Source organism: Anolis carolinensis, chromosome 4 (assembly GCF_035594765.1).
Source record: "Anolis carolinensis isolate JA03-04 chromosome 4, rAnoCar3.1.pri, whole genome shotgun sequence".
NCBI lineage: Eukaryota > Metazoa > Chordata > Lepidosauria > Squamata > Dactyloidae > Anolis > Anolis carolinensis.
Window position 1 is genome coordinate 230655082 of NC_085844.1, and position 24296 is coordinate 230679377.

General features: G+C 40.6%; 1 protein-coding gene across 2 annotated transcripts; it reads right to left on the reverse strand.

Moving 5' to 3' along the window:
• Positions 1-1256: 1256 nt before the first annotated feature.
• On the reverse strand, positions 1257-19631 carry kcng1 (potassium voltage-gated channel modifier subfamily G member 1). 2 transcript variants are annotated; one of them, XM_008115604.3, is made up of 3 exons: positions 18985-19631; positions 7196-8010; positions 1257-5518 (listed from the first exon to the last, which is right to left on the reverse strand). In XM_008115604.3, the coding sequence occupies exons 2-3, from the start codon at positions 7952-7954 to the stop codon at positions 4748-4750; spliced, it is 1530 nt and encodes a 509-aa protein (XP_008113811.1). In that variant the 5' UTR covers positions 7955-8010; positions 18985-19631; the 3' UTR covers positions 1257-4747. The 2 variants fall into 2 exon arrangements, with proteins under 2 accessions (XP_008113811.1, XP_062835819.1); XM_062979749.1 differs by having other exon boundaries at positions 19216-19345.
• Positions 19632-24296: the final 4665 nt, after the last annotated feature.

Consider the following 24296-nt stretch of genomic DNA (forward strand, 5'->3'; position numbering starts at 1 on the left):
ACACAATGCAATTGTCTGCTCCTGTTGCAGTTTTTCAGACTTGAGAGGTATCTTTGAAAATGGAATAATGAGGTCTGCCAAATAAAGGCTAGTGCAGAATATTAGCTCAAGGGAAAGGACATACCTTTACAAATAAGAATCAGAGCTCTTGAGCACATGCTTGTTTTCCTTATTAGAACTGAGCTAATAGTATTTCCAACACAAAGATACATTTCTGTTTTCACTTTCAGGCCTCATTATTTAGGTCCTAATTAAAGAGTATGGAGAAAACCCTTTTCTGCTGATAATGTTAAAGCAAAAGATAGCCAGAAATCATTGCTCATCTACTGCAATAATGCTGAACTGAAAATCCTCAGAATCATTTGAATTTTATTCAGTGGAAGGTTCCAACAAATCTCACTGGTGGCAATGGCCTTGACCTGTTCAAATGATATTGATAAATATGGTATCTTCAGATTTTGCCATAGGCATAAACAAACATATTTTACTAATGATTTCACACTTGTTTTTTCCAAGTCATGAAACAATGTCATGAAACAATGCTTTCAGTAGGGCCCCCTTCACTCTGTAGCAAGCATTAATCTAGAAACAACACATCAAAATATGCTCACCAGAAAGTCTGGAATAAGCCAGATACTACGCTGAAGCCAATCAGAGTATATTCTATTCAAGGTTAGAATCCAAGGCCAAAATGCACATTACTTGTCAGGATGCTGCTAGCAATGAAGCACTTTTAAAAATGCTGAAACACAGCTGGCTAGAAAGTAAACAATTACTCCCTTGGGAGAGGAAGCACATCATTCCCATGGGAATACTATTGTTCTCATTTCCTGTGATTATCTTGAATGGCCATGGAAATCGCATTAGCACATCTCTGTGAACTGGTTATGGGGGAAAAGCAGCATTTTATCACTGCTGTCTAGCTGTGGATACTGTGGTTCCTGTTTCGGATCCACATTCAGAGAATACTGTAGCCACCATCCCTGATTCAAACCAGTTCTTGGATGATTGTGTAGGTGCTCCACAGTGGAACTGATTCCTTTTACTCCATCTCTAAACTGTATTACAGTGCCTGTGTAGAAGCACCCTAAGCTTTCCATTTCAGCATTTACTAGATTTCGATTATAAAACAGTAATAACAACATGAACTTAGTAAAGATTGGGTCTGGATTGTTCTAGTCTTGGAGCATTAGGTGCAACATTAAGGTGTCCATAGGAACAAATATGATATCAACATAACAAGTAACAAATAAACATAAAAAGCAAATCTATTCTTTTTATTAATGAAAATGAACATGGTTGCTACTGTTTGTATTGAAATTATGCACGTTGTTGCACATATACACAATATAATGATACTAGACAGCTGTCTCTATATTGCCACTGATAAAAAAGTCACTTCATAACATTTTGCAAGGCATAACTCTTTTTCACACTTGTCATGTTTTATCAGTGGTAATTCCATTGTTGTATTGTAACTTCACAAAAGAACAGCATATTTTCATAAAATCTTTTCAGCTGCTGCTAAATTTATATAATATCGGAATGGGGGAGAGAATAAAATGTGACAGGACATGGGAATTCAAGACAAATACTAAAACAGTTGAGAACTGCACTGTATTAATTTAGCATAAAAGCCTTTGGTATTTTGTCTAAGGGAAATTAGTGAAAGCTTCATATTTTGGGCTGGGATATCAAATTGTGTCCCATCATTGTACCAATGTCTACTGTCATTGCAAAGGGCTGGAGATCTAGTGGATCACAGAGCAGTAGTTTTAGATAATCTTTCTTTAGGGCAGAACTTCATTGGTTGAACAATGCCTCTCTATAGTTGTGCTGGTCTGGGTGTTGTGGAAAGCACAAGAGGTTGTGGATCTAGTCAGACAATCAGTTGTGCATGAATTTACACAAGGGGTTGTGGAACTGAATATACAACAGTTGAGGAATTGTTTTGAATAATTGATTGTACAATAAATAAAGGCATGGCTTATTATCTTTGTACATCTAAAAAGAGATTGGCACACTAGTGCTCCTGCAGTAGAGCAAAATTGGATGCAAACTCTCATCTGCCAGAGTCGATCTTATTGTAGAAGCCAATTGTACGCCGCCCTGAGTCCCTCCGGGTGAGAAGGGCGGGATAGAACTATTTGAAATAAATAAATAATAAATAGTGTGTTGCTATGATCTTGATATCAAAGGAATAACCCCACATTTGCAAAACAACCTTTGTTCTTTGCCTTTCTTTGCCTAGACTGACAGCACCTGGATACAGTATAGGAGTTGTGCTACTTGACTGTCTGTAGTGAACCTGAATGGTAAAACATTGTGTGATCTAGCCATGTGAATTTCGTCACTGGGGATATATCCATAGCTTGGCCAAACACATTTACCAAAGTTCAGTAAGCATGTGGTTTGTTTCGTGCATAGGTTTAGAGAAAAACAAGCTCAGTTAGTATATTAAAGTGAATTAGATTTGAATGAACAGGGATAAAGTCTGAGGTTGCTTTTTGCCATTCTGCAGGCACTCTGATTGATTGCAATGTAGCTTACCATACTAGGGAAAGTCAAGGCAATTAACAGACGGCTCTTACACCTTCCCGATTTTGCTCATGGGAGGCTTACTGTGTTTCCGATGACTCATCTGATACATTAATTTCTTCTCTATGTTTTTGGCCACTCATTTTGATAATTTTTGCTCCTTTCAAGGAGCCAGATGTCCACAAGATATTATAAACGATCACGCTACTAATTCTGGCAATTAAGCTCATCACATGAGTTTTATTTCTTTCTATTTGATGCAAGAGGAAAGAACCATGAAGCAATGATTGGCATGGTGTGATATTTCAGCGCATATTATGTTTGATTTGCAGTTAGCTACCTTTTTGCTATTAATGTTCGAGAACAGAGAACAGAAGGACAGCCATTTCAGGTCAATCTAGCAGTCAGTATCTAGGAGACCGAAAATGATTACCCTGTGCGTTCATGTAAACACTAAAAAGACAACGTACATGAGAAACCAGAGGATAGGCATAAAGGTTTTGGCCTACTCCTAACTAAGGATGCAGTTCTTCATTGTTTTCTTGAATGAGTTATCAATTTTCCTTTTGCTGTCAGAAATGTTAGTCACAATTCAGAATTTACTCTGTGCAAAATTTACACATGTTTGTTTTGGATACAGAAAATAATATAGGTTGAAAATTCCTTATTCATAAGTGGAAAATCTGAAATACTCCATAATCCAAAATTGTTCACATGGGTAGTTCAGATAATGACATATTTGCTTTCTGATGATTCAGCGCACCCAAACTTTGTTTCATGCAAAAAAGAAATTATTTAAAATGTTGTACAAAATTAAATTCAGTCTATGCACATAAGGTGTATGAAACATATTGATACTTAGGTTCCATTTCAGTGTGTGCGGGTGAATGCGCAAATAAAAGTATTTCAGAATCCACACATATCTGATCCCAAATGTTTTGGAAAAGGAATACTTAGCCTGGATTTCAATGCAGAAATATTATTTCCCGCTTATAAAATGCTGTGTAAAATAACAGTGTGTAAATTTTGTACAGAATAATTTCTGAACTGTGAAGATTCTCATCAGTCCATGATTTCTCTCATTTTGGTTTCTCAACACTTGAAAAAGCATGTTTTTTAATCATTACATTTTAAAAATAGTCTTTTCATCCCTAGTTTTAACCATCCGTAGAGAAAATTGTGAGCTCCTGTTCAGAAAGAAAGACTGCCACAGAATACACTGAAGCCTCAATTCCTTTTTCACAGCAAAAGGATCTCCCAGAAAATTACATGCAGTCGCACTGAGATTATGACCTAGAATGAAATGCTACTCACCCATCATAAACAAGTGGGTGCTCAAGTAAAAGGATGCCTTAGAATCAAGCTCTTATATTATTTAAATTATGACTCAAAAGAGGAGGAAATGCTACTTTTGGTTCTCCAGGTCGAGAAAATAATCTATGACAGAGCTTGTAAATATTGTTTTTGCACGCTATGGAAATCTTCCAACCAGCATGGCCATTACAATTGGGGTATAATGCTCCCCAAATATAATACTTTCAAGTTCCTGCTCAAGCTGCTTGGAGATCTCTATTTTTGAATCTATGAAAAAGGAATGGATACTTCAGAAGCTTGGAAAGAGATGGACCAGGAGGCTTCTTTATTACTATTATTACTATTATTATTCTTTAAACAATTAACAATCAAATAAAACAATACACTCCTTTGCACACGGTTAACTCCAATACAAACAACGGAGTTGTGTACACAAGGATTAATATGGTTTTCTGGGGTGGTATAGATCACAAGTATTGATATAAATAAACAAAAAAGGTCAAAGAAATGAATGATGAAAGTGTTGACATTCACAGTTGTTTTCTTGGAAAATGGCTTGCCTCTTCATGTTACAAATGGCAACAGATGACTTTGCCGAGTTGGAATTTCGCACAGTTGTCCTCCTTTTAGTTAATGATACTTGCGTTGTTTTATAAAAATCTCATGTCATGATCTTGCATCTAAACTGCATAGTCTACTGGAAAGCAAGGCTCCAATTCCCCATCCCTAATAATAATGCTAATACGCCTCATGATAAATAAGCCCCCAGCTGGCATAATGGCTAAAAACCTTTTGCATGTCATTTGTACAATGCATCTCCCAAATGCCTTCAGGAGTGAATGCCAAGATGAAATCTGTTACTATTTGCTCAGCAACAGGCGGACATGGAAAGTTTTCAGTCATGTTCCCTGGTCTCTGATGAGGCACTCGGAAATACGTCGCTCCCTTGTGAGGCATGACTTAACTCCGATTTGCTTTTCATTAAGAACTGTGCTCTCCGGTACATAATTCTTTCCTGCTCCTGCTTCAGCTCAATGTACGAGCGAGAAAAGGTGTGGAAAATGGATGTGACAGGGAAGGCCATAAGAAGGATGCCACTCAGGATACTGCTCAGAGCCACCACTTGGCCTGGGATGCTTCGGGGTACCATATCGCCATAGCCGACTGTTGTCATAGTAATGACAGCCCACCAATATGAAGCAGGGATGCTGGAGAACTCCTGAGAGCCAGTCATCTCATTTTCAATCACATACAAGAGTGGTGAAAACAATGCAATGGCCACACAAAGGAACAGCAGCAAAAGCCCAAACTCCCGAGTGCACCTTCGAGCGGTGAGTCCTAAAGTCTGCAGGCCTAGTGAGTGCCTGGCCAGCCGCATGACATAGAGAATCCTCAAGGCACGGAGTATGCGAAGCACTAAGCCTACCTTGTCCAGGTAGATGTTGCCTGAGCTTGGCTTTTTATTACTGCCCAATGAAGCAGTGTCTAGAAACAGAGTGATATAATAGGGCAGGATGGCAACTATATCAATCATGGTTAAGGGGTTCCTCAGAAAGACAAATTTGCTGGGTGCCTGGATGAACCTCAAAATGAACTCCAGGGAAAACCATCCTACGCAGACTGATTCCACTATGAAAATGTTGTAGCACATCTGAGAACATTCACCCTGGAGCAAGAGAGAAAAATAGTGCATGAGCTCATAAAGTTAGTTTGGCAAAAATACAGCAAAGTTCCACTGATAACAGAAAAACAGTCAGATAGGTCAGTGCAAAGGACACTTAATTCAGCAATCCTATTTCCAGCAGAGGCCAGATAGCCCCAAGGAGCCCAAATGCCAGGATGGACATGAAAGTGATCGATTATTCCCACCCCCCAATTGTCAGAAGAAGGCTGCTTCAGACTCAAGAGGTTCTCTTTTATACAAGGAAGTTATTTTGTGGTTCTTGAAATGTTTTGGGATGGCAACTCCTATCATTCTTCACTGGGAGATGAAATCCAACATCATCTAGGAGGCTAGAATTTCCACATCCTTTAGAATCATAATTAATAACTCCTGCAAAACCAGTAGGCAGTACTTGAATGTTAGAAACAGAAACTTTAAAAAATACTACTCATATGCAATTGAGAGAAAGGATATACATATTCAGAAGTGATTAGATCAAGATTCACAAATGACTACATAGAAATGTTTCACAATTTGGGCATTTCAATAATCTACATCTGTAGTGTAGGGTTTGGGTAGCAATACATAAAGGAAGAGAGCTGTTCTTCATACTATTAAATCTATAGGACTTGAGTTAATTATAACTGGTGGCACAGCGGGGTAAACCACTGAGCTGCTGGACTCGCTGACCGAAACATCGGTGGTTCAAATCCTGGGACGGGGTGAGCTCCTACGGTTAGCCCCAGCTTCTGCCAACCTAGCAGTTCAAAAACAAGTAAATGTGAGTAGATCAATAGGTACTGCTCTGGTGGGAAGGTAACAGCACTCCATGCAGTCATGCCAGCCACATGACCTTGGAGGTGTCTATGGACAACGCTGGCTCTTTGGCTTAGAAATGGAGATGAGCACCAACCCCCAAAGCTGGACATGACTAGACTTAATGTCAGGGGAAAACATTTACCAAATTATAACAATTAGCATATCTACAAATTTATGACCCCTATGGTTTCAAAATTTCTGGAAATCTACACTTCTGGGGAGAAAGGAAAGATAGTTTTCAACTTCATTCTATTTGATGAGATCCAGGTTCTAATCTACAAAGTCACATATCATTTACATCAATACATCTGACTAGTCAAAGGAAATACTCTATAAAATACTTTATAAAATCAGTCAAAATTGACCCTTTAATTTGGATCGGAGAAGGTAAGAAGGGAGTAGGGCTTGGTTGCAGCTCCTTTGAATTCAGTGAGAAATCAAGAACCAAAGTGTAGAACGTTTCCATTATATATAGCTTGAAAGCACTTTCCCAACCGAGTGTTCTTTAAGTATACTAGACTATAGCTCCCATCACTGGGCATGCTATCTGGAAATATGGAGCTTTTTAGTCACATAAAACAAAAGTTCGCAGTAATGGAAATCAGCTCTTGATTAAACTGTGGCAAGAGAAGAGCCTTGAAGATGAATTAATGATACGAGCTGGGTTAATTTTTAAATTCTTGTGTAAATCATATATTTACATTGCTTATTAGTGGAATGCTGAAGGTCTGAGAATTGCTAGTATTTTATTGTCGAACTATTGTCTCATCTTCAAATACTTTGACTCGAAATGGAAAAATTGATTTTCCTTCTCCACAAGCACAACCCTGCTGCAAGTTGCCCCTCTTAGAATCAACTTACTCTCTCCTCTTCCTCTCTTAAACCAGGCATGGTGCTGATGGACAGGTTGACTGCAGTGATAGTCACAAAGATCACCGATAAACAGGCAAACACTTTGCCAGGAATCCCAGATTGTGGCCTCTCTACCATGTCTTGGAGCTTTTTCATGCAAAGGCCAGCTTTGGTCTCCACCACAGCATCAGACTGGTTTTCGCTGTCAATGAACTCATCCTCCGTTTCATTCAGTTCGGCAAATTCCTCCATCTTTTGCAGATACTTCCTCTTGCAGCACCACTCGAGACTGTTCTCCTCAATGCCCCAGTACAGCAGCTCCTCTTGAAATGAAAGTGCACACATCTCTCTCAGGAGTCGAAGCTTTCCTGCCCGCAGGAAAGTCAAGATGGTCCTAAAAGCCCCTGGGTTCCGGTCAAAAAAGAACTCGTTGCAAGTGACGTCATAATCATCACAAATATTGAGGATGTCATCAAAGTTGTTGCAAAATTTTAGTTGTCCTAAGCGGGTCATGGGGAATTCATCAAGAGTGGTCCATGGGAGCAAATACTTAAAGCCCCCCACATTAATGATGATATGGTGTTTCCGGTCTTCAGGGTGAATGCATTCATAGAGGTCTTCCCCCGGATGAATGAGTTTTGCTCTCTGATAAAATACACCTTTGAGAGTTTCTGTTTCAGCAAAGAAAGGGTGGTTGAAGGAGGCATCTGAAGCACAGCTCAATGCACTGTAATCATAGTCTGAGTTTTCTCCTGGTAGAAGAGTCATCTTGGTCACCAGCTTACTTCACATCACTGTGGAACTCCAGATATAGATTTCTCCACCTGTAAAGAGGGAAAAGGATTTGGGGATTAGAGTGTGTTCATTTTCTTTCACTCATTAAGATGAAGGAGAGGAAAAATGCCTAATAACAATAATAATAACAATAACAATAATAATGATGATGATGATTTTGTGATACGAAATCCAGCATGTCTATCTTGTTTGCTGTGTCATAATAATAATAATAATAATGATGATGATGATGATGATGATGATGATGATGATGCTTTATTTCTAGACCTCCCTCCCTCCCCAAAGGGACCCAGGGTGGTTAAAATACATATGAATGGCAAACATTCAATGCCACAATCTCTTCATTAATATCAAAAGTATAAAATGACAATAACATACACATTATAATAAAAATTCCACATTAGAAAAAACAATACAGTGTTCCCTCACTTATTGTGGGGGTTAGGTTCCAGGACCACCCACAATAAGTGAAAATCCGCAAAGTAGGGACACTATATTTATTTTAATATATATACTTTATTTTAGTAGTTATACACTATTTTAAGTCTTTATCAACCAATCGTGTGTTGATAAATTGCCTCCTTCTCCTCTCTTTGCCGCTTGGACTCCTTTTCTCTCCCTTTGTCTTCTCCTTCCTCCCTTCCTTAGGCTGTAAATTGTAATTTTTTATGATTTATAATAGTATTTTAGAGTTCATTGAAAAACCGCGAAACAGCAAATCCGCGAAACGTGAACCGCAATGTAGTGAGGGAGCACTGTAAATTTAAACACGACAGTCAGTAATTACTGACAGCCTATTTAAATACTTTTAATAAGTAAATACTTCCAGACAAACTAATGAATATCACATGCTATAGGCAATTTTATTTGTGAGGAAAGAACTCACAAAACCACTTCTAAGTTTCTCTTGCCTAAGAAAACCCCATGAAATTCATTTTGTCACCATAAGTTGACAAGCGACATGAAGGCACACACACACACACAGTATATGAATGACTTATCTTCAATTTCTACTGCAGTGGCGTGCAAACTGATGCTATCTGATTTAAGCAGGATTTTGTACTTGGTTCTCAAATCACATCATGACAATGTTGCAGCAAGGTTATCTGCATTCTACGAATGGCATAGGTTTTAGAGAGTAAATACTTTGTGCCTAATTTGACTTCTCTTGCATAATTTCTTCTGCAGTTATTCATTCTGCTTCAGTAACAGATTGGGTCTTGTCAAGTAGAATAGGGGTGGGAATTGCACAGCCCTTCAAATGTTGTCAAATTGAAACTCCCAAACCCCCTGCTCTACAAAACTCATGGTGAGAACCTCTGACAATTGTAGCCGAGCAACAAGTGGAAAACTGAAAAATCTCCAAGCCTGTAAGGGGGAGAAGGCCAGAAGGGAATCAATTTGCATGCTTCAAGTTTTGCGTTTGTTTCATCTATGAAAGTGTGAATGTGAATGCATAATATTAATGTTTCTATTAATGTTGTGTTATGGTTTGGGGGAGTTGTGATTCACAGGAGTGAATGTGGATATATTCACCCTAATCAGGGTTGTTATTGAAGTGAAATCTATAAGAGAATATTAGCTAAAGCAGTAGTTCCCAATCTGTTTTTGACCAGGGCCCACAACCAGGGCCTACTTGACCAGGGGCCACTCTCCAACATTAGTACCAAAAGGGTTACGAATAAGTTTTTGGTCAACTTTAGATTCAGTTTGGTTATTTGGGGTGCTGATTTAGAAAATTGCATTGGATAGACCATATCAGCTCCAGTTTGTGATACAAACATATGCCATCCAGTATTCGCCATCTGCTCGCCCACAAAAAACCGTAATCTAAAGTTGATGTGGTCTATCCAATGCAATGGTCAGCTCTGTGAAAAGGAGTGGAAATAAAAATAATAATAAAATGAATAAATAAAGAGGAAGGAGGTTTGCGGACTGGATTTTCATTCTCATGGCACACTGCTGGGCATGGCCCACAGGTTGAGAACTACTGAACTAAAGGGAGGAAGTACAAATACCCTAGAGCTAGTCCTTGCCCACAAATAGTCTGAATGAAAAACAATATCAACAGAATACTGTTGATATTTGTACTTTGTACTTTAACAAAGAACTAGGAGTTTGTTCAGTTTGTTGGAAATCTGTGATCCTCCACATTCTGGAGGAAAAAGACTGCCAATCCGAGCTTGTTAAGAGCTGAGAGAATAGTCCTGAAGAGATGCAAAATGTATTCTGTAAACTAGTACTTGGCAGATTCTGCAGAGCTGCAGTTTGCTACTCCCTAAGCCAATGCAATGTGGTGGCCATGAGCATGTTTCTTCCCACTCAAGGTGCAATCACACCAGAAAGAGGACACCATGATGTACAAGCACAACACAGCTTTTACTCAGTTTCCCAGGTTTTATTATATTTTTTTAAAAAATTGATTTTGCTGTAACTGTGTTTTTTCACAATTGCGCTGCCATGGTAAGCTGCAATTACAAAATTACAGCAGTGACCTTTATTTGCACAATTGCAATTGTAAAATTGCAGCATAAGAAGAAAATTAACATCCTGCATGCCTCAGAAAACCCAGAATACTCAGAATACATTTACCTTAAGGTATATGTAGGGCAGACATGGGTAAGACAGTGGGATCAAGCAAAGCAGTGTGAAGGACTGGGTATCGCTGAAATAGCAATATTGGGGATAAGGTGTAAAAGTGATTGCTTCCATACTGATGTTTCTTTGCTTAAAAAACACAATTGCTAAAAGAAAATAGACGGGTATGATAAAGCCCTGATCCATGGGCCATTTGTAACTTTATTTAGTAACTTTTCCAAAATCTTATCAAGTGTTTCCTGCACAATTTAAAACACACCTCTGCAATAGTCCTACACCCACAGGAACCTGTCAGGGCTTTTAGAGCAGTGGTTCTCAAACTTCCTAATGCTGCGACCTCTAAATATGGTTCCTCATGTTGTGGTGACCCCCAACCATAAAATTATTTTCGTTGCTACTTCATAACTGTAATTTTGCTACTGTTGTGAATTGAATTGTAAGTATCTAATATGCAGGATGTATTTTCATTCTCTGGAGCAAATTTGGCACAAATACCCAATAAATCCAAATTTGTATACTGGTGAGGTTGGGGCTGGATTTTGTCATTTAGGAGTTATAGTTGCTGGGATTTATATTTAACCTACAATCAAAGAGCATTCTGAACTCCACCAACAATGGAACTGAACCAATCTTGGCACACAGAACTCCTATGACCAACAGAAAATACTGGAAGGGTTTGGTGGGCATTGACCTTGAGTTTTGGAGTTGTAGTTCACCTTCAAAGAGCACTGTGGATTCAAGCAAGATGGATCTGCACCAAACTTGGCACAAATACTCAATATGCCCAAATGTGAACACTGGTGGAGTTTAGGGAAAATAGATCTTGGCATTTGGGAGTTGTAGTTTGCTGGGATTTATAGTTCACCTACAATCAAAGAGCCTCTTGAACCCCACCAACAATAGAATTGGGCCAAACTTCCCACACACAACCCCCCCATGACCAACAGAAAATATTGGAGGGATTTGGGTTCCTAAGACCATCAGAAATATGTGTTTTCTGATGGTTTTTGGTGAAACTTCTATCATGACCCCCCAGGTATGTCTGGGCTATTCAATAGTTACTATTTTTATAAGCCAATTTGAAAGGATTTCACATTTCTTGAATTCTTCATTTATATTTTCTTTACATTCTCCAACATCATTTGGAAAACTGCATAGTGACTAGGCAATGAACAAAATAATGATTTCAGTCATCCCTGTATGCATACTCTCCATTAACTCTCATTAACTGCAAGAGTCCCACTGACAATTCTGGATGAAGATCCAGGAGCTGGGATGTGGGAGAACCTGTAATGGAAAGAGCTGCCTCCAGCTTGGATATGACCTTTTTATGTTGGAGGTCTTCTCTCGAAAACAGCAGGTGTTCCACTGAAATGCCATTTAAAGGTATGAGTCAAGAACTCCTGGTGTGGCGCAGGGTTAGTAAGAATGGAGCCATATATTTGAGACTAATGAGAAACTGTGAGTAACAACCAGGTAAAGGAAATGTCTGCTTCATCAGTTCGCATTCTGCCAAGTGATCCAGTCATTTTTGCCAAACCTCTCTTGCAGAAAGTCCACTCACAAGCTATCCCCGATTGATGGCCATCTGGTCTCTGCTTTAAAACCACTCAAAAAGATGAGTTTGATCCCTTCCTTGTAATCTGAAGAAGCTCTTCTTAATATTCATGCCATTTGAACCTATTGGTTTATTACCATCTGGAGCATAGGAACACAAATTTGATTCATCAGCTAAGTGATAGCCTATTGCATATTTGAAGTTGGCTATCTTATCTGCGGACACAGAGGGCTGACTGTGAAACCCAACTACATGAATTATTGTATTAAAAGACAGTGAAACTGGAGGTAATGAAAAGCACAGCAATAAATAAAGTGAAGCATCCAGAATCAGAGAGCTCCACATTTTGAACTCTTCCATGATGGCTGAAAATCTCAAGATTTGACAGGAGTTATAGCTGAATGTATCAATTTTAAAACAAAACATCAATGAAAAGTTCTTTTTGTTCTAGAGTTTTTCACATGAATTACTACAACTGTTTATTCCCATGGCACCCCTTCAAGCTTGGTTTACACGAAACCTTTTATTCACATAAACAGAGCTTCCATGTACTCTCATGGCACTCACAAGCATCCTCCTGAAATGTCTTAGGCTACCACAGATCAGCCTCTCGTAACTGATATGGGCAGATTTGGCTTTTTTTTTTTTTTGCAAAAGATACTTGCTTTGAGATATGGCACTGTGCAACTGGCTAAATTTGAACATTCAACCTTTGAAGTCACTGGGCCAAATCTCACTTCAACTAAAAATACCACTAGTTGGTCTAAACAAAGTCACTATTTTTCACCCCCATGCCACCTCTCACCGTAACACTGTAGGAATAACATTGTCCTCAGACAATGAAGCATTGAGTAGGAAGCTAACACACATGCTGCCCAACAGTTCCAGAAAATGTCAGGGCATTCTGTTATGGATTTCACATTTTGAAATAGTTGCTTTCATACTTAGACTCCTTAAATATTCCAGTGTTTAAGCCCTAGTTTATTGTTGGTGTGTAGGACATTTTAGTGCTATTTCCGATCTTCATGCTTCTTTTTGTCTCTTATTTTCACCCACCTGAGGTGTGTTATTAAACTGAGGAAGAGGCCTGGTTTCCTTCCATCCTCAACATCTCCCCCCTGAATTCAGCACCTCTTCCTCAGTGGTCCTCCCTCTGTACCCACCTTCCTTGTCTTACATGTTTGTTTTTTTAAAAATGTAGCTGCAAAAAGTATAGAATGCTATAGCACTGTAACTCTAGCAAGAGGAGGTAAAATATAAAGGTCTTGCCATTGATGCAAAGCAGTAAAGCTGAAATGTTCAACCTTATAACTAGAAATGTAATGGAGGGAGGGCAGCTGAAAACTTTTGAAGCAAAAGTCACATTCTATTCAACACATATCAGTGAGGCCACAAAAAACTCCAAAACAAAATAGCAGAAGGCATCAAGACAAGTGAATGACATTTGCAATAGTAGTTTGGGTGATTTTTTTTTTTCGTGTCAGGAGCAACCGGAGTTGCTTCTGGAGTGAGAGAATTGGCCGTCTGCAAGGACGTTGCCCAGGGGACGCCCGGATGTTTTGATGTTTTTACCATCCTTGTGGGAGGCTTCTCTCATGTCCCCGCATGGAGCTGGAGCTGATAGAGGGAGCTCATCCACACTCTCCCCAGGTGGGATTCGAACCTGGCAGCTTTCAGGTCAGCAACCCAACCTTCAAGTCACTTAGTCCACTACGCCATCTGGGGGCTCCAGTTTGGGTGCTGGAACATACTGACCATGGACAAGTCAGTAACTCAGAAAACCCTGCAATACATTCGCTTTAGAGTCACCATATGTTGGAAATGTCTTAAAGGCACACAACAGGGGACATAAACCAAAATCCTACCATGGGAATGTATTGTTGAAGTGAGTATCTGAAATCCATTAAAAAACAGCAAGAACTTGGCATGGGTATTCCCCCCCCCCAAATATATATATATATATATATATATATATATATATATATATGGTAAGTTCAGCTTCAATTGTTTGTATTAACACCTTCAGGGTGCTTCCACACAGTACCCATAATTTATGAAAGAACGAGTTAAAAGTGGAGTGGCCAGATTACATTTGTTCTAAATGCACTCTCAATCTCAGCAACGGAGGGAAAACTCAATTCAAAAAGGCCCTCCTTTATCCCAGTTCTAGGCAAAAAAGTGGATTTTCCTATGATTGTCTGTCTCCCCTGTGAAGACAGCTTCCCACCCGTGCTGGTTTTAAAAACCCCGAAACAGCTTATCAGCTGTTCGGGCTCCCACGGAGATACAGCTGATTTCCAGCTATTAAGCGGACAGCCATTAGAGGTGTATGAAAGTGTACATTTTAAACTTTATAATATTAAATAAACAATTGTGGAAAGAGGGAAATCTGGTGGCATTTAAAAAAATTCCTATCCTATGCATTGATGCGTATATGCGCACATAGGAACATCTCCATATTTGTATTAAGATATTCACATGTGTGCATATAAGCATCAACTCATAATTGAGTGATTTAAAAAATTGGTGGATGTCCCTCGTCCACCTTCCATTTTATCCCGAGACACAGAAGGGCTGTGAAGACAGCGAGGGACGAAAGCCCAGGACCGGTAGGTCTGTGTGGGGACCTGCTCTGAGGTCCTGGGTTTGTTTATCCCACATATTAATCCCACGTTTTGGCACTGTCTGGGAGTGCACTCATTTTGGGAAGAAGGGCAAGATACAAATCCAACCAAATCAATACATAACTAACTGCAATATTCCTTAGGAGGATTTGAAGATCTCTTTCTTGAAACTATGGTGAATGAATTTACTTATTATGAAATATTCTGTTTGACATAAAGAAGAGGAAAATTGACTAGTTAGGCCACAGATTCTCTGACCCATTGACTTCTGGAATTCCACCTCCGGTAGGCTGAGGAAAAATAACATCAACCAAACAACCTATTATCTTATTTTTCTTCTTAAATCCTTTGCCACTTAATGCATGGGGGGAGAAGGAGGGGAAGAATACTACTGCCTTTCAAGGTTTGTTCTGGATCCTAGTTGGACAAACCTAAGCTAGGAAAGAAAAAAGAAATCCAAATGTATAACATGAATATCTTTGAAGATAAAAGAAATGTCATAATGTGTAGGAAGCTACAAGAGAGTAGTACGCACAGGAAGGAAAGAGTCCTATGTGGAAGCAGGGGTATATATCTACAGGATCTATTAGTAGTATAGAAAGAGAAGTGAAAACATTTTTGAAGTTTTCACATAACAGGGTTTCTGTGACCTTGAAGTTGTTTTAATATGTTTTGTGTTGCCATTTATTTCTTGTTCATCTATTTTATAGAGTGCTAACAATTTTAAATCTAATGCCATTTCATTTTTCTTCTTAACTGCCTTCAGTAGCATTTTTAGTAGAAAGACCAGTTTTAAATGCACTATATAAATAAATTAAAAATACAGGCTGGGAATCCCTCATCTGAAATTCTGTAATTTGGGTTACCCCAAAATCTAAAACTGTCCACATGGATGGCTGAGATAGTGACAACTTTGCTTTCTGATGGCTCAATGTATACAAACTTTGTTTCATGCACAAACTTATTTAAAATATTGTATAAAATTACCTTTGGATTATGTGTATAAGGTGTATATGAAACAAAAATAAACTATGTTTAGATTTGAGTCCCATCTCCAAGATATTTCATGTGCACATATGCAAATGCAGTTATTTCAAAATTTGAAAAAAAAATCTGATCCAAAACAATTTTAATCCTAAATACTTCGGATAGGTGTTACTCAAACGTAATATGTAACAGCTTTCCTCAATCAAATGCCCTCTTTCTGTATTTCTTTATAATTCCCATCATTCCCAACCAGAACGGGCATGCTGGGTGAGGTGATTAAAGTTTCTCGTCCAACACATCTGAAGGGTACCTGTTTAGGAGAGGCTGGCATATATATTTGTTTTACTGAGACAAAATATCACTGAATAGTCCTCCCTTATTTTTTCTGTTTATAACCGTAAGAGAGAAAAACAAAAAATAGAAACACCACAAAAAGAGTAGCTGAGTTGAAAAATAAACTTAATAAAGGAGAAAATGCATGCACATGTATTTGAGAGTAAGGCCCAATGAATGCAATTAGATTTACTTCTGTATAAGTTTGCATAGTAACACGACATACTTTTTTCTCTCTTGTTCATTCTATACACCAAATCAAATTTTGGGCGCCGTATGATGGGTTTCCTATTTGCAAGAATTCTTGAAGACCTTGTTAGGGTGAATGGATCAGGTAAACTCACCCTTCTGTAAACAGGAAAGAGGACCAGCAACTTTAGTGTTAAAATCCCAGTTCTCTCCCTGCCACTTCCAAATTTCCTCTGCAGCATTTTGATTTCTGCAATGCATCTCTGATGTCATCAGAGATCCTGTGAAAAAGGGTTTGCTACCATTTTGTGGTGCAGGCAATCTCAGAGCTGTTCCCTGGATGAGAGCAGTAATAACATACTAGTAGAGCTGAACAGAACAAGCTGTAAAAAAAGAGTCTAAACAGACTCCTGATACGGTGGAACTCCTCCACACTCATTATTTTTCCTCTGCAGCATAAGAACCAACATAACCAGTGGCCTTTCTAAAATGTGGCATTACTACCAGAAATTAAGGCACTCTAGAGTTCTGTTATTGACTGACCTTTCCAACTAGAGGAAAATTCTACTAATAGCTATTAGTAGTAATAGATAAATGTCCCCTCTAAGTTGCAGAGACAATATTCTGGGGAGCAAATCTAAAGGGCCCCACTGGCCACAATTGGATAAAGGATGCTTCTCTAGACAAAGCTTTGACCCGATCCAGTAGGGCTCGTCATATGCAGTCCTACTTATTTGGATAACCTATATATTTTTATTAAAACATCAGCAGGGGCTGGGAAAGTTCAGTAGATTGCTCTCTAGTTGAAGGACACCTTGGACATCATTCTTCCTTTCTCTTCCCAAAGTCATCGTCCAAGTTCTGATGTGGCAGATTAGTTTATGTGTAGACAAGGTCACCTCAAAACTTTCACACTGCCTTATCAAACAGAACCGGAAGCTACAGCACCATGAGATTATTGGCATATCGCGAAAATAAAAATGAGCCTTCATTATCGCATAATGCAGCTGTTAACTGCAACTGAACAATTCTATACCTGAGGGAAAGAAATCAATTCAATGCCGCTCTAAGTTTTAGCTTTGCAGAAAGTCTATTATGACCTCTATTGTTATGCAGAAGAAATCCCACACGAATGCTACTTTATTTCTCAAGTTATAGACTGTTCTGTAATTAAAGGGGATTTGCTTAGCTATTATCTCTCAAAAGTGATAAAGGGGGAGTTGATAGATGTTATAAGGGGCAAATATATGCTGTATACGTGTGTACATGTGTACACATAAGAAGGGGTGTGTGTATCTGTGCATATATACATGCCCTGTAAATTAATTTTAAATATAATATATTCTGCAAAAGTTATTATTAAGCCCTTAAGCAGCTGCTCACAGATACATCTAAAGAGAAGCAACTCAAGGGCATGTTTATTGCAATAGATACTGCACTAAACAGAGGAAATTGAAATGCATCGTTGATGAAAATAAGTTGTGAAGTCACAATTAACGGTAAACCTTGACTAGAATAAGACATCAATACCGTAAAAATAAATTCACCCCACTGTTCAGGTAAAGGACAATTGGAGGAAGATGAAAACTCTCTTCAATGCACCACACTCCTCAAACTGAGAGAAAACACTCCACTAAAGAAGGAAGGAGAATACCAGAGGAGCAAGAACAGATGTCAACAGCATGTCAAGTGCATCACTGTGCTATAGAGCCACCAGTCAATCATAGTTAGAGCATTTGAAGGCAAACAGGACAGGACAGCTCCAAAGGCAGCCAAATGGGACATATATTCAGTTATTTCAAAGTATTTCATCTTTTTTGTCAAGCAAAGAAGATCAATGCAATTTTGTCAGTTTAATCAATGAGAAAATAAAGTGGGCGCTGGAGTTTTACTGTGCCATGGACAGTTATGGCACTATATACACGAATAAATATGTAAATACACACACCATGTTAAGGCAAATGTCAAAATTATCATCCACTCTTTCCAAAGCACTCCTGCTCCATCAAAGAATCCCCATCCAACTCTAACTTGGGACAAATGCTTTGCTGCTGGTGTAAACTGAAAAAGCAAAAGGAATGAGTACTGTAGCATAAAATCACTTCTAAAATCCAAGGCATATTTACTTGGTTAGAAACAGTAGAAACAATGACAGTAATGGGTTGCTGTGAGTTTTTCGGCCTGTATGGCCATGTTCCAGAAGCATTCTCTCCTGACATTCCGCCCACACCTATGGCAGGCATCCTCACAACCTCTGAGGATGCCTGCCATAGATATGAGTGAAACGTTAGGAGAGAATGCTTCTGGAACATAGTCATACAGCCTGAAAGACTTACAGCAACCCAGTTGATTCCAGCCATGAAAGCTTTGGACAATACAGTGACAATAATAACAATAAGGACATCGCAGGACTCCTCTCAAAGTGGTGTCACTATGATGATGGTTTATCTGCTCTGGGTTTTACTCTAAAGAAGGGTGTACTATTTACACTAGAATTAATGTAACTGGACTCTAACTGCCAAGGCTCAATGCTATGAAATCCTGGGAGTTGTAGTTTTACAAGGTATTTAGCCTTTTCTGTCCAAAGGTTGTGGTGCACACCAGACTTCAACACCTTTCCAATAAGCATGGAACCATGGCAGTTAAAGTGGTGTCAAAATGCATTAATTCTGCCAAGTGATGTACCCGAAGTCACTGAAGGTGCCGGTACTCACTCTGTAGCCTTGGAGAGCGCCTTCGAAGTTCAGAGTCAAATCCGGAGCAGATTCTCTCCCTCGATGGCATGGAAACCATCGCCACCAGCAGCCCGGCAGTTCAGAAGGAAGGCGAGAATGAGCCCAGGGATGCCTCAAGGTGGCAAGATCGCGCCATCAGTGAACAGGAATGGAGGGGAATTTCTCCAACCAGAACGCGTGTCCCAGGGGTAGGAAAGAAGTCGGACTCACACTAAAAAGGAAGGCCGAGGAGGGGACGGAGGGGACGGATAAACCCGCCTCCGACGGTTCGAGCCCTTCATCCAAATCTTGACCCCAGTAGCGAGGAAAGTTTGTCAGGAACTTGCAAGGAAGGCAGGGGCCCAGAGGATGCCCCGTCCTAGTCAGGCAAGGGAAGAGCGGGACGGGCAGAGAAGAGACCCACTCACTCGCAGGAGGAGCGCCGGAGAGATGGAAGGGAGGAAGGAAGGAAAGGAGGGAGGGAGGGAGGAAGAAGGGAGGCAGGAGCCCAGCAGACGCACGCCGCGCCCTCCCCGCTCCTCCGGCGCAGGCAAAGGCGGCTTGGGGCTCGGATGCTGCTGCTGCCCTTTGGGAAGGGAGGGAGCCGCGGACATTGTAGGAGGAGGAGGAGGAGAAGGCAGCAGCGGAGGCAGGCGAGATGGCCCGCCCGGGAGGCAAGGCCAGGCAGCCGTCGGGGAAGGAAGGGGAAGGGGAGGAGGAGGTGGAGAGGGAGAAGAGAGACACACCCCGGCCGCCCACAGCCCTCCCGGATCCCTCTTCGGCAGCGCAAGGACTGCAGGGCGCGTCCTCCATGCAACAGGCGCCCGCCCGCCCTCGGGCTCCTGCAACAAGTCCACGCGCCAGTGTCGTGCCCCCCCCCCCCCTTTGCATCAAGGGCGTCCCTAGGGCTGGGGAGCTCTAGAAGTGTCACCCCCGTGGACCACAGCCAATGCGAGCCAAGGCTGCAGTGTCTAGATGGAGGGATTTAGAAGTCACCCTCTGTCCCGCGTTGTTCCGCTTGGGTCAGACCTCCCCTGGAATCACACCGTGTCCAGTTCTGCGCAGCACCATTCAGGCTGGAAGGGCGGCCAAATGATCATCATCATAATAATAAATAATAAAACTTTATTTATATCCCGCCACCATCTCCCAGAAGGGACTGGGGCGGCTCACAAAACACTTAAGGTGTGACACAAAATACAACAAGTGCAGAACAAAACATAGGCAATAAACAGTCAACACAACATCATACGTTCACAGTAAAGGTAAAGGTTTCCCCTGACGTTAAGTTTAGAAAAGCATAAATAAATATTCTCAAGAGACATTATTTTTAGTGTTATTCACTAACACTACATTTTCCCATAAAAATGAACAATGTTTGTATTATTTTGGGATTAATACTTATATTAGGTAATGTAGGGGCCATAGTAAAAGGTAAGGGTTTCCCCTGTAGTTAAGTCCAGTCATGTCTGACTCTAGGGGTTGGTGTTCATCTCCATTTCTAAACCGAAGAGCCGGCATTGTCCGTAGACACCTCCAAGGTCATGTGGCCGGCAGGACTGCATGGAGCACCGTTACCTTCCCGCCGGAGCGGTACCTATTGATCTACTCACATTGGCATGTTTTCTAACTGCTAGGTTGGCAGAAGCTGGAGCAACAGCGAGCGCTCACTCCACTCCCGGGATTTGAACCTGGGACCTTTCGGTCTGCAAGTTCAGCAGCTCAGTGCTTTAACACACTTTGCCATCGGGGCTCCTTTTACATTCACAGTACCCCCTGGTAAAAACAATAAAATACAGCAATTGCTGTAGATAGAACAGCAGTATTTGATCTCAGAGTTGTAAAGTGCTAAAAAAGAGTCAATGGTCCTCATATGTATTATAAGAGAGTCTAAACAGAAAAGCCAGGTCTTTAATTGTGTGCAGAAGGTTTGGAGAGTAGGGGCTAGCTTGATCTCCCTCAGGAGGACATTCCAGAGGTAGGGAGCCACCAACGAGAAAGCCCTCTCCTTCATCCCCGCCAACCCAGCTTGAGAGTCTATTCCAGAGTTGATCCAGAGTCTGGAAGCCAAGCCCTATGAGGAACAGCTTAGGGAGCTGGAGTGTTTAGCTTGGAGAAAAGAAGGTGAAGAGGAGATAGGTAAAGGTAAAGGTTTTCCCCTGACAATAAGTCCAGTCGTGACTGACTCTGGGGGTTGGTGCTCATCTCCATTTCTAAGCCAAAGAGCCGGCATTGTCCGTAGATACCTCCAAGGTCATGGGGCCGGCATGACTCCATGGAACGCTGTTACCTTCCTGCTGGAGTGGTACCTATTGATCTACTCACATTGGCAGGTTTTCGAACTGCTAGGTTGGCAGGAGAGGAGATAGCCACAGATAATAATAATAATAATAATAATAATAATAATAATAATAATAATAATAACTTTATTCTTGCATTCCGCCCCGTCTCACCAAAGGGACTTGGGGCGGCTCATATGGGGACCAACCCCAGCGATACACAATAAAACAGAACCACATAAATACATTCACAACATATGGACATAAAATCATAGAGCATATAAAAAACATAAAAAACATACTCAGAACTGATAACTAATAGCCAGGCGCAATGAGCATATTCAAAATTGGAGGCAAGGCCTCCAATTTTGTACAATATCTTGTAACCTCTACTGAATGGACCAGGAGAAGTGCAGTAGCTGGGTATAGGTGGAAGGGACAACCATCAATTTATCCCAAATTAGTCAAACAGACATTGAAATAGCGAGGTTTTCAGATCTTTACGGAATGTGGCCAAGATGTGGGCTAGTCTAATTTCTCTCGGGAGGGAGTTCCAGAGCCAGGGGGCTACCACCAAGAAGACCCTCTCCCTCATTCCCACCAACCATGTTTGAGATGGCAGCGGGAGCAAAAGTTGGGCCTCCTCAGCAGATCTCAGAGATCGGGCAGGCTCGTAGTAGGAAATGCGATCACAAAGATAATCTGGTATTTGAAATACAGTATTTGAAAGGATGTCACAATGAGGAAGGGGCAAGCTTGTTTTCTGCTGCTCTGGAGTCTAGGACACAATGGAGAAATGGATTCAAATGGCAGGAAAAGAGATTCCACCTAAACCTTAGGAAGAACTTTCTGATATGTAAAAGCTGTTCCATGGTGGAATAGGCTGCCTCCTCGCACAGGGTAGTGAAATCTCCTTCTCTGGAGGTTTTAAAGCAGAGGTTGGATGGCCATCTGTCAATGGTGCTTTGATTCAGTGTTCCTGCCTGGCAGAATGGGGATGGTCTCTTCCAACTCTAAGAATCTATGATTTTGTCAAATTTATATGGTGCCCTGCAGTGCAATCTACATCCACTTTGGCCAGGTACATTCAGGCCCTCCTTACCTCCAAACTGTGCATGTGCAACCACAAAGTAAGCACAACACCTCCACCCAAAATATTCTGCAAAGATGTAGATTGGGAATGGTGATTCATTCAAACTTCCAACACTTTATTCCAGTAGGAGCCAAACACATAGTTTCCATGGGGAAACATAAATCTTAAGAGCCCAGTCAAAAAGAACATGGGATGGAATGATTGTTCATCGCACAGAAACTCATATGGGGCCCTACTCTCTGAAGCCATGGGATAAATATGTGCGACAATGTGCAGAACATGTACATGAGCATAAGCTTTGATATGTTAAACTGGGTGGTGTCCATTCTTGATTTGTACATTTTCAGATCACACATTGTATAAAGTCTGCTAAGTATGGAAAAGCAGGATGTGAGTGGCATCAATACACCAAAGAGGTATATTTGCAGAAGACAACAACAATCACGCATGTGTTTGGGAGGTGAATGAGATGTAGTAACGGGTATGTCATTTTACAAGCAACAGCAATCAATCAGAAAGGAGGCGTTAAGACTAGGCTTTCATTGTTACAGTGTAGGGCCATGACTTGGGAAATGCAGAGTGTTCTACTCCTTACTGAAGCATGAAAATTACTGGGTGACCTATGGAACAAGCTCATTTTCTCTTCCTCTCTTTCTCGCTGAGCTACCATACAGTTGTTAGAATCATAGTTCAACCCTCTGCAATGCAGGAGTGCACAACATAAGCACTCCTGAAAGACATTCATCCAATCTCTTCTGAAAGACCTCCAAAGATTGAAAATCCACCACCATCTGAGGTAATCTATTCCACTGTCAAGAAGATATTGCAGTAAAAAAGTGCTTCCTGATGTTTAGGTGGGTTCTCTTTTCTGCCAGTTTTAATCCAATGACAATTTGCTGTAGGCTATGTTCAGAGGAAGACAATGACGAACCACCTCTGAATATTCCTTGCCTGTGGGCTCACCATAAAGCAACAGTAGTTGTATGTAAGAAAAATATGCTATTAATAATTAATAAATAAAATCACCATGCTTCATTGATATGATCTTACAGGGACTATTTACACTGTAGTTGTTGTACTTTTCCATTAACTTATTATAATGATTGACCCTGAAATGGGAGATGCACAGAAGGGGCTGGAGCCTCCCTCTTAAGAGTAGGCTAGCCCTTAAAGAAAGAAACTGGACCACTCAGGAATGATCACTCAGAATTATGCTAAGTGATCAAGAACTTATATTAAGACAGAGATTATCACTGAGCACTCCCAGGAAGGCTACCTGTAATCCTGCCTGGTGCACATTTACTTCAGAGTAAGTGGCAGTGAATACACGAGAGCACGTTTTGGCAGACATTGTGCTAGTAAGAATCTCCATTTTTAAATGATAATGGATGTGAAAAATAAATGGCCACCTCCTGCAAATGCAAAGAGAGCCCTTGTGGTGTAGTGCATTGTATGTGAAACCCTGGAAATACACAGGGTGACAACTAGGGGCAGATCACACTCAGCCTCAGTAGAAGACAAGGGCAAATCCTCTCTGATCAAATCATGTCAGGAAAACCCAGGGATCACTGTCTTAATGATAAGGTCAACATAACTTTACTTAAAAACAACAACAATTGAAAGCATCTGCCAAAAGGCAAAATTAATAGCAACTTGCTAGCCAAGGCTGAGTTCCCTATGTTAAAAAACTGTTCTAAACTCTACTTGCCTAGTTTCCATCAGACCTCACAACCTCTGAAGATGCCTGCCATAGATGTAAGTGAAATGTCAGGACAAAATGCTTCTGGAATATGGCCATACAGGCCAGAAAACTCATAGCAACCCAGTGATTCCAGTCATGAAAGCCTTTGACAACACATTGTTCTGGTGTCCTTGTCTGTAAATCTTTTTCTTGAAACAAATTGCCTTTCTTGAAACTAAGACTGGTCTGGTCTTAGGCA

Excerpts from the sequence above, each read along its gene's own strand:
- kcng1 (XM_008115604.3), bottom strand. The coding sequence starts at position 7,954 with ATGACTCTTCTACCAGGAGAAAACTCAGACTATGATTACAGTGCATTG. Across the intron at positions 5,519-7,195 it reads TAAGAGAGGAAGAGGAGAGA|GGTGAATGTTCTCAGATGTG; the intron begins GTAAGTTGATTC and ends CTCTTGCTCCAG.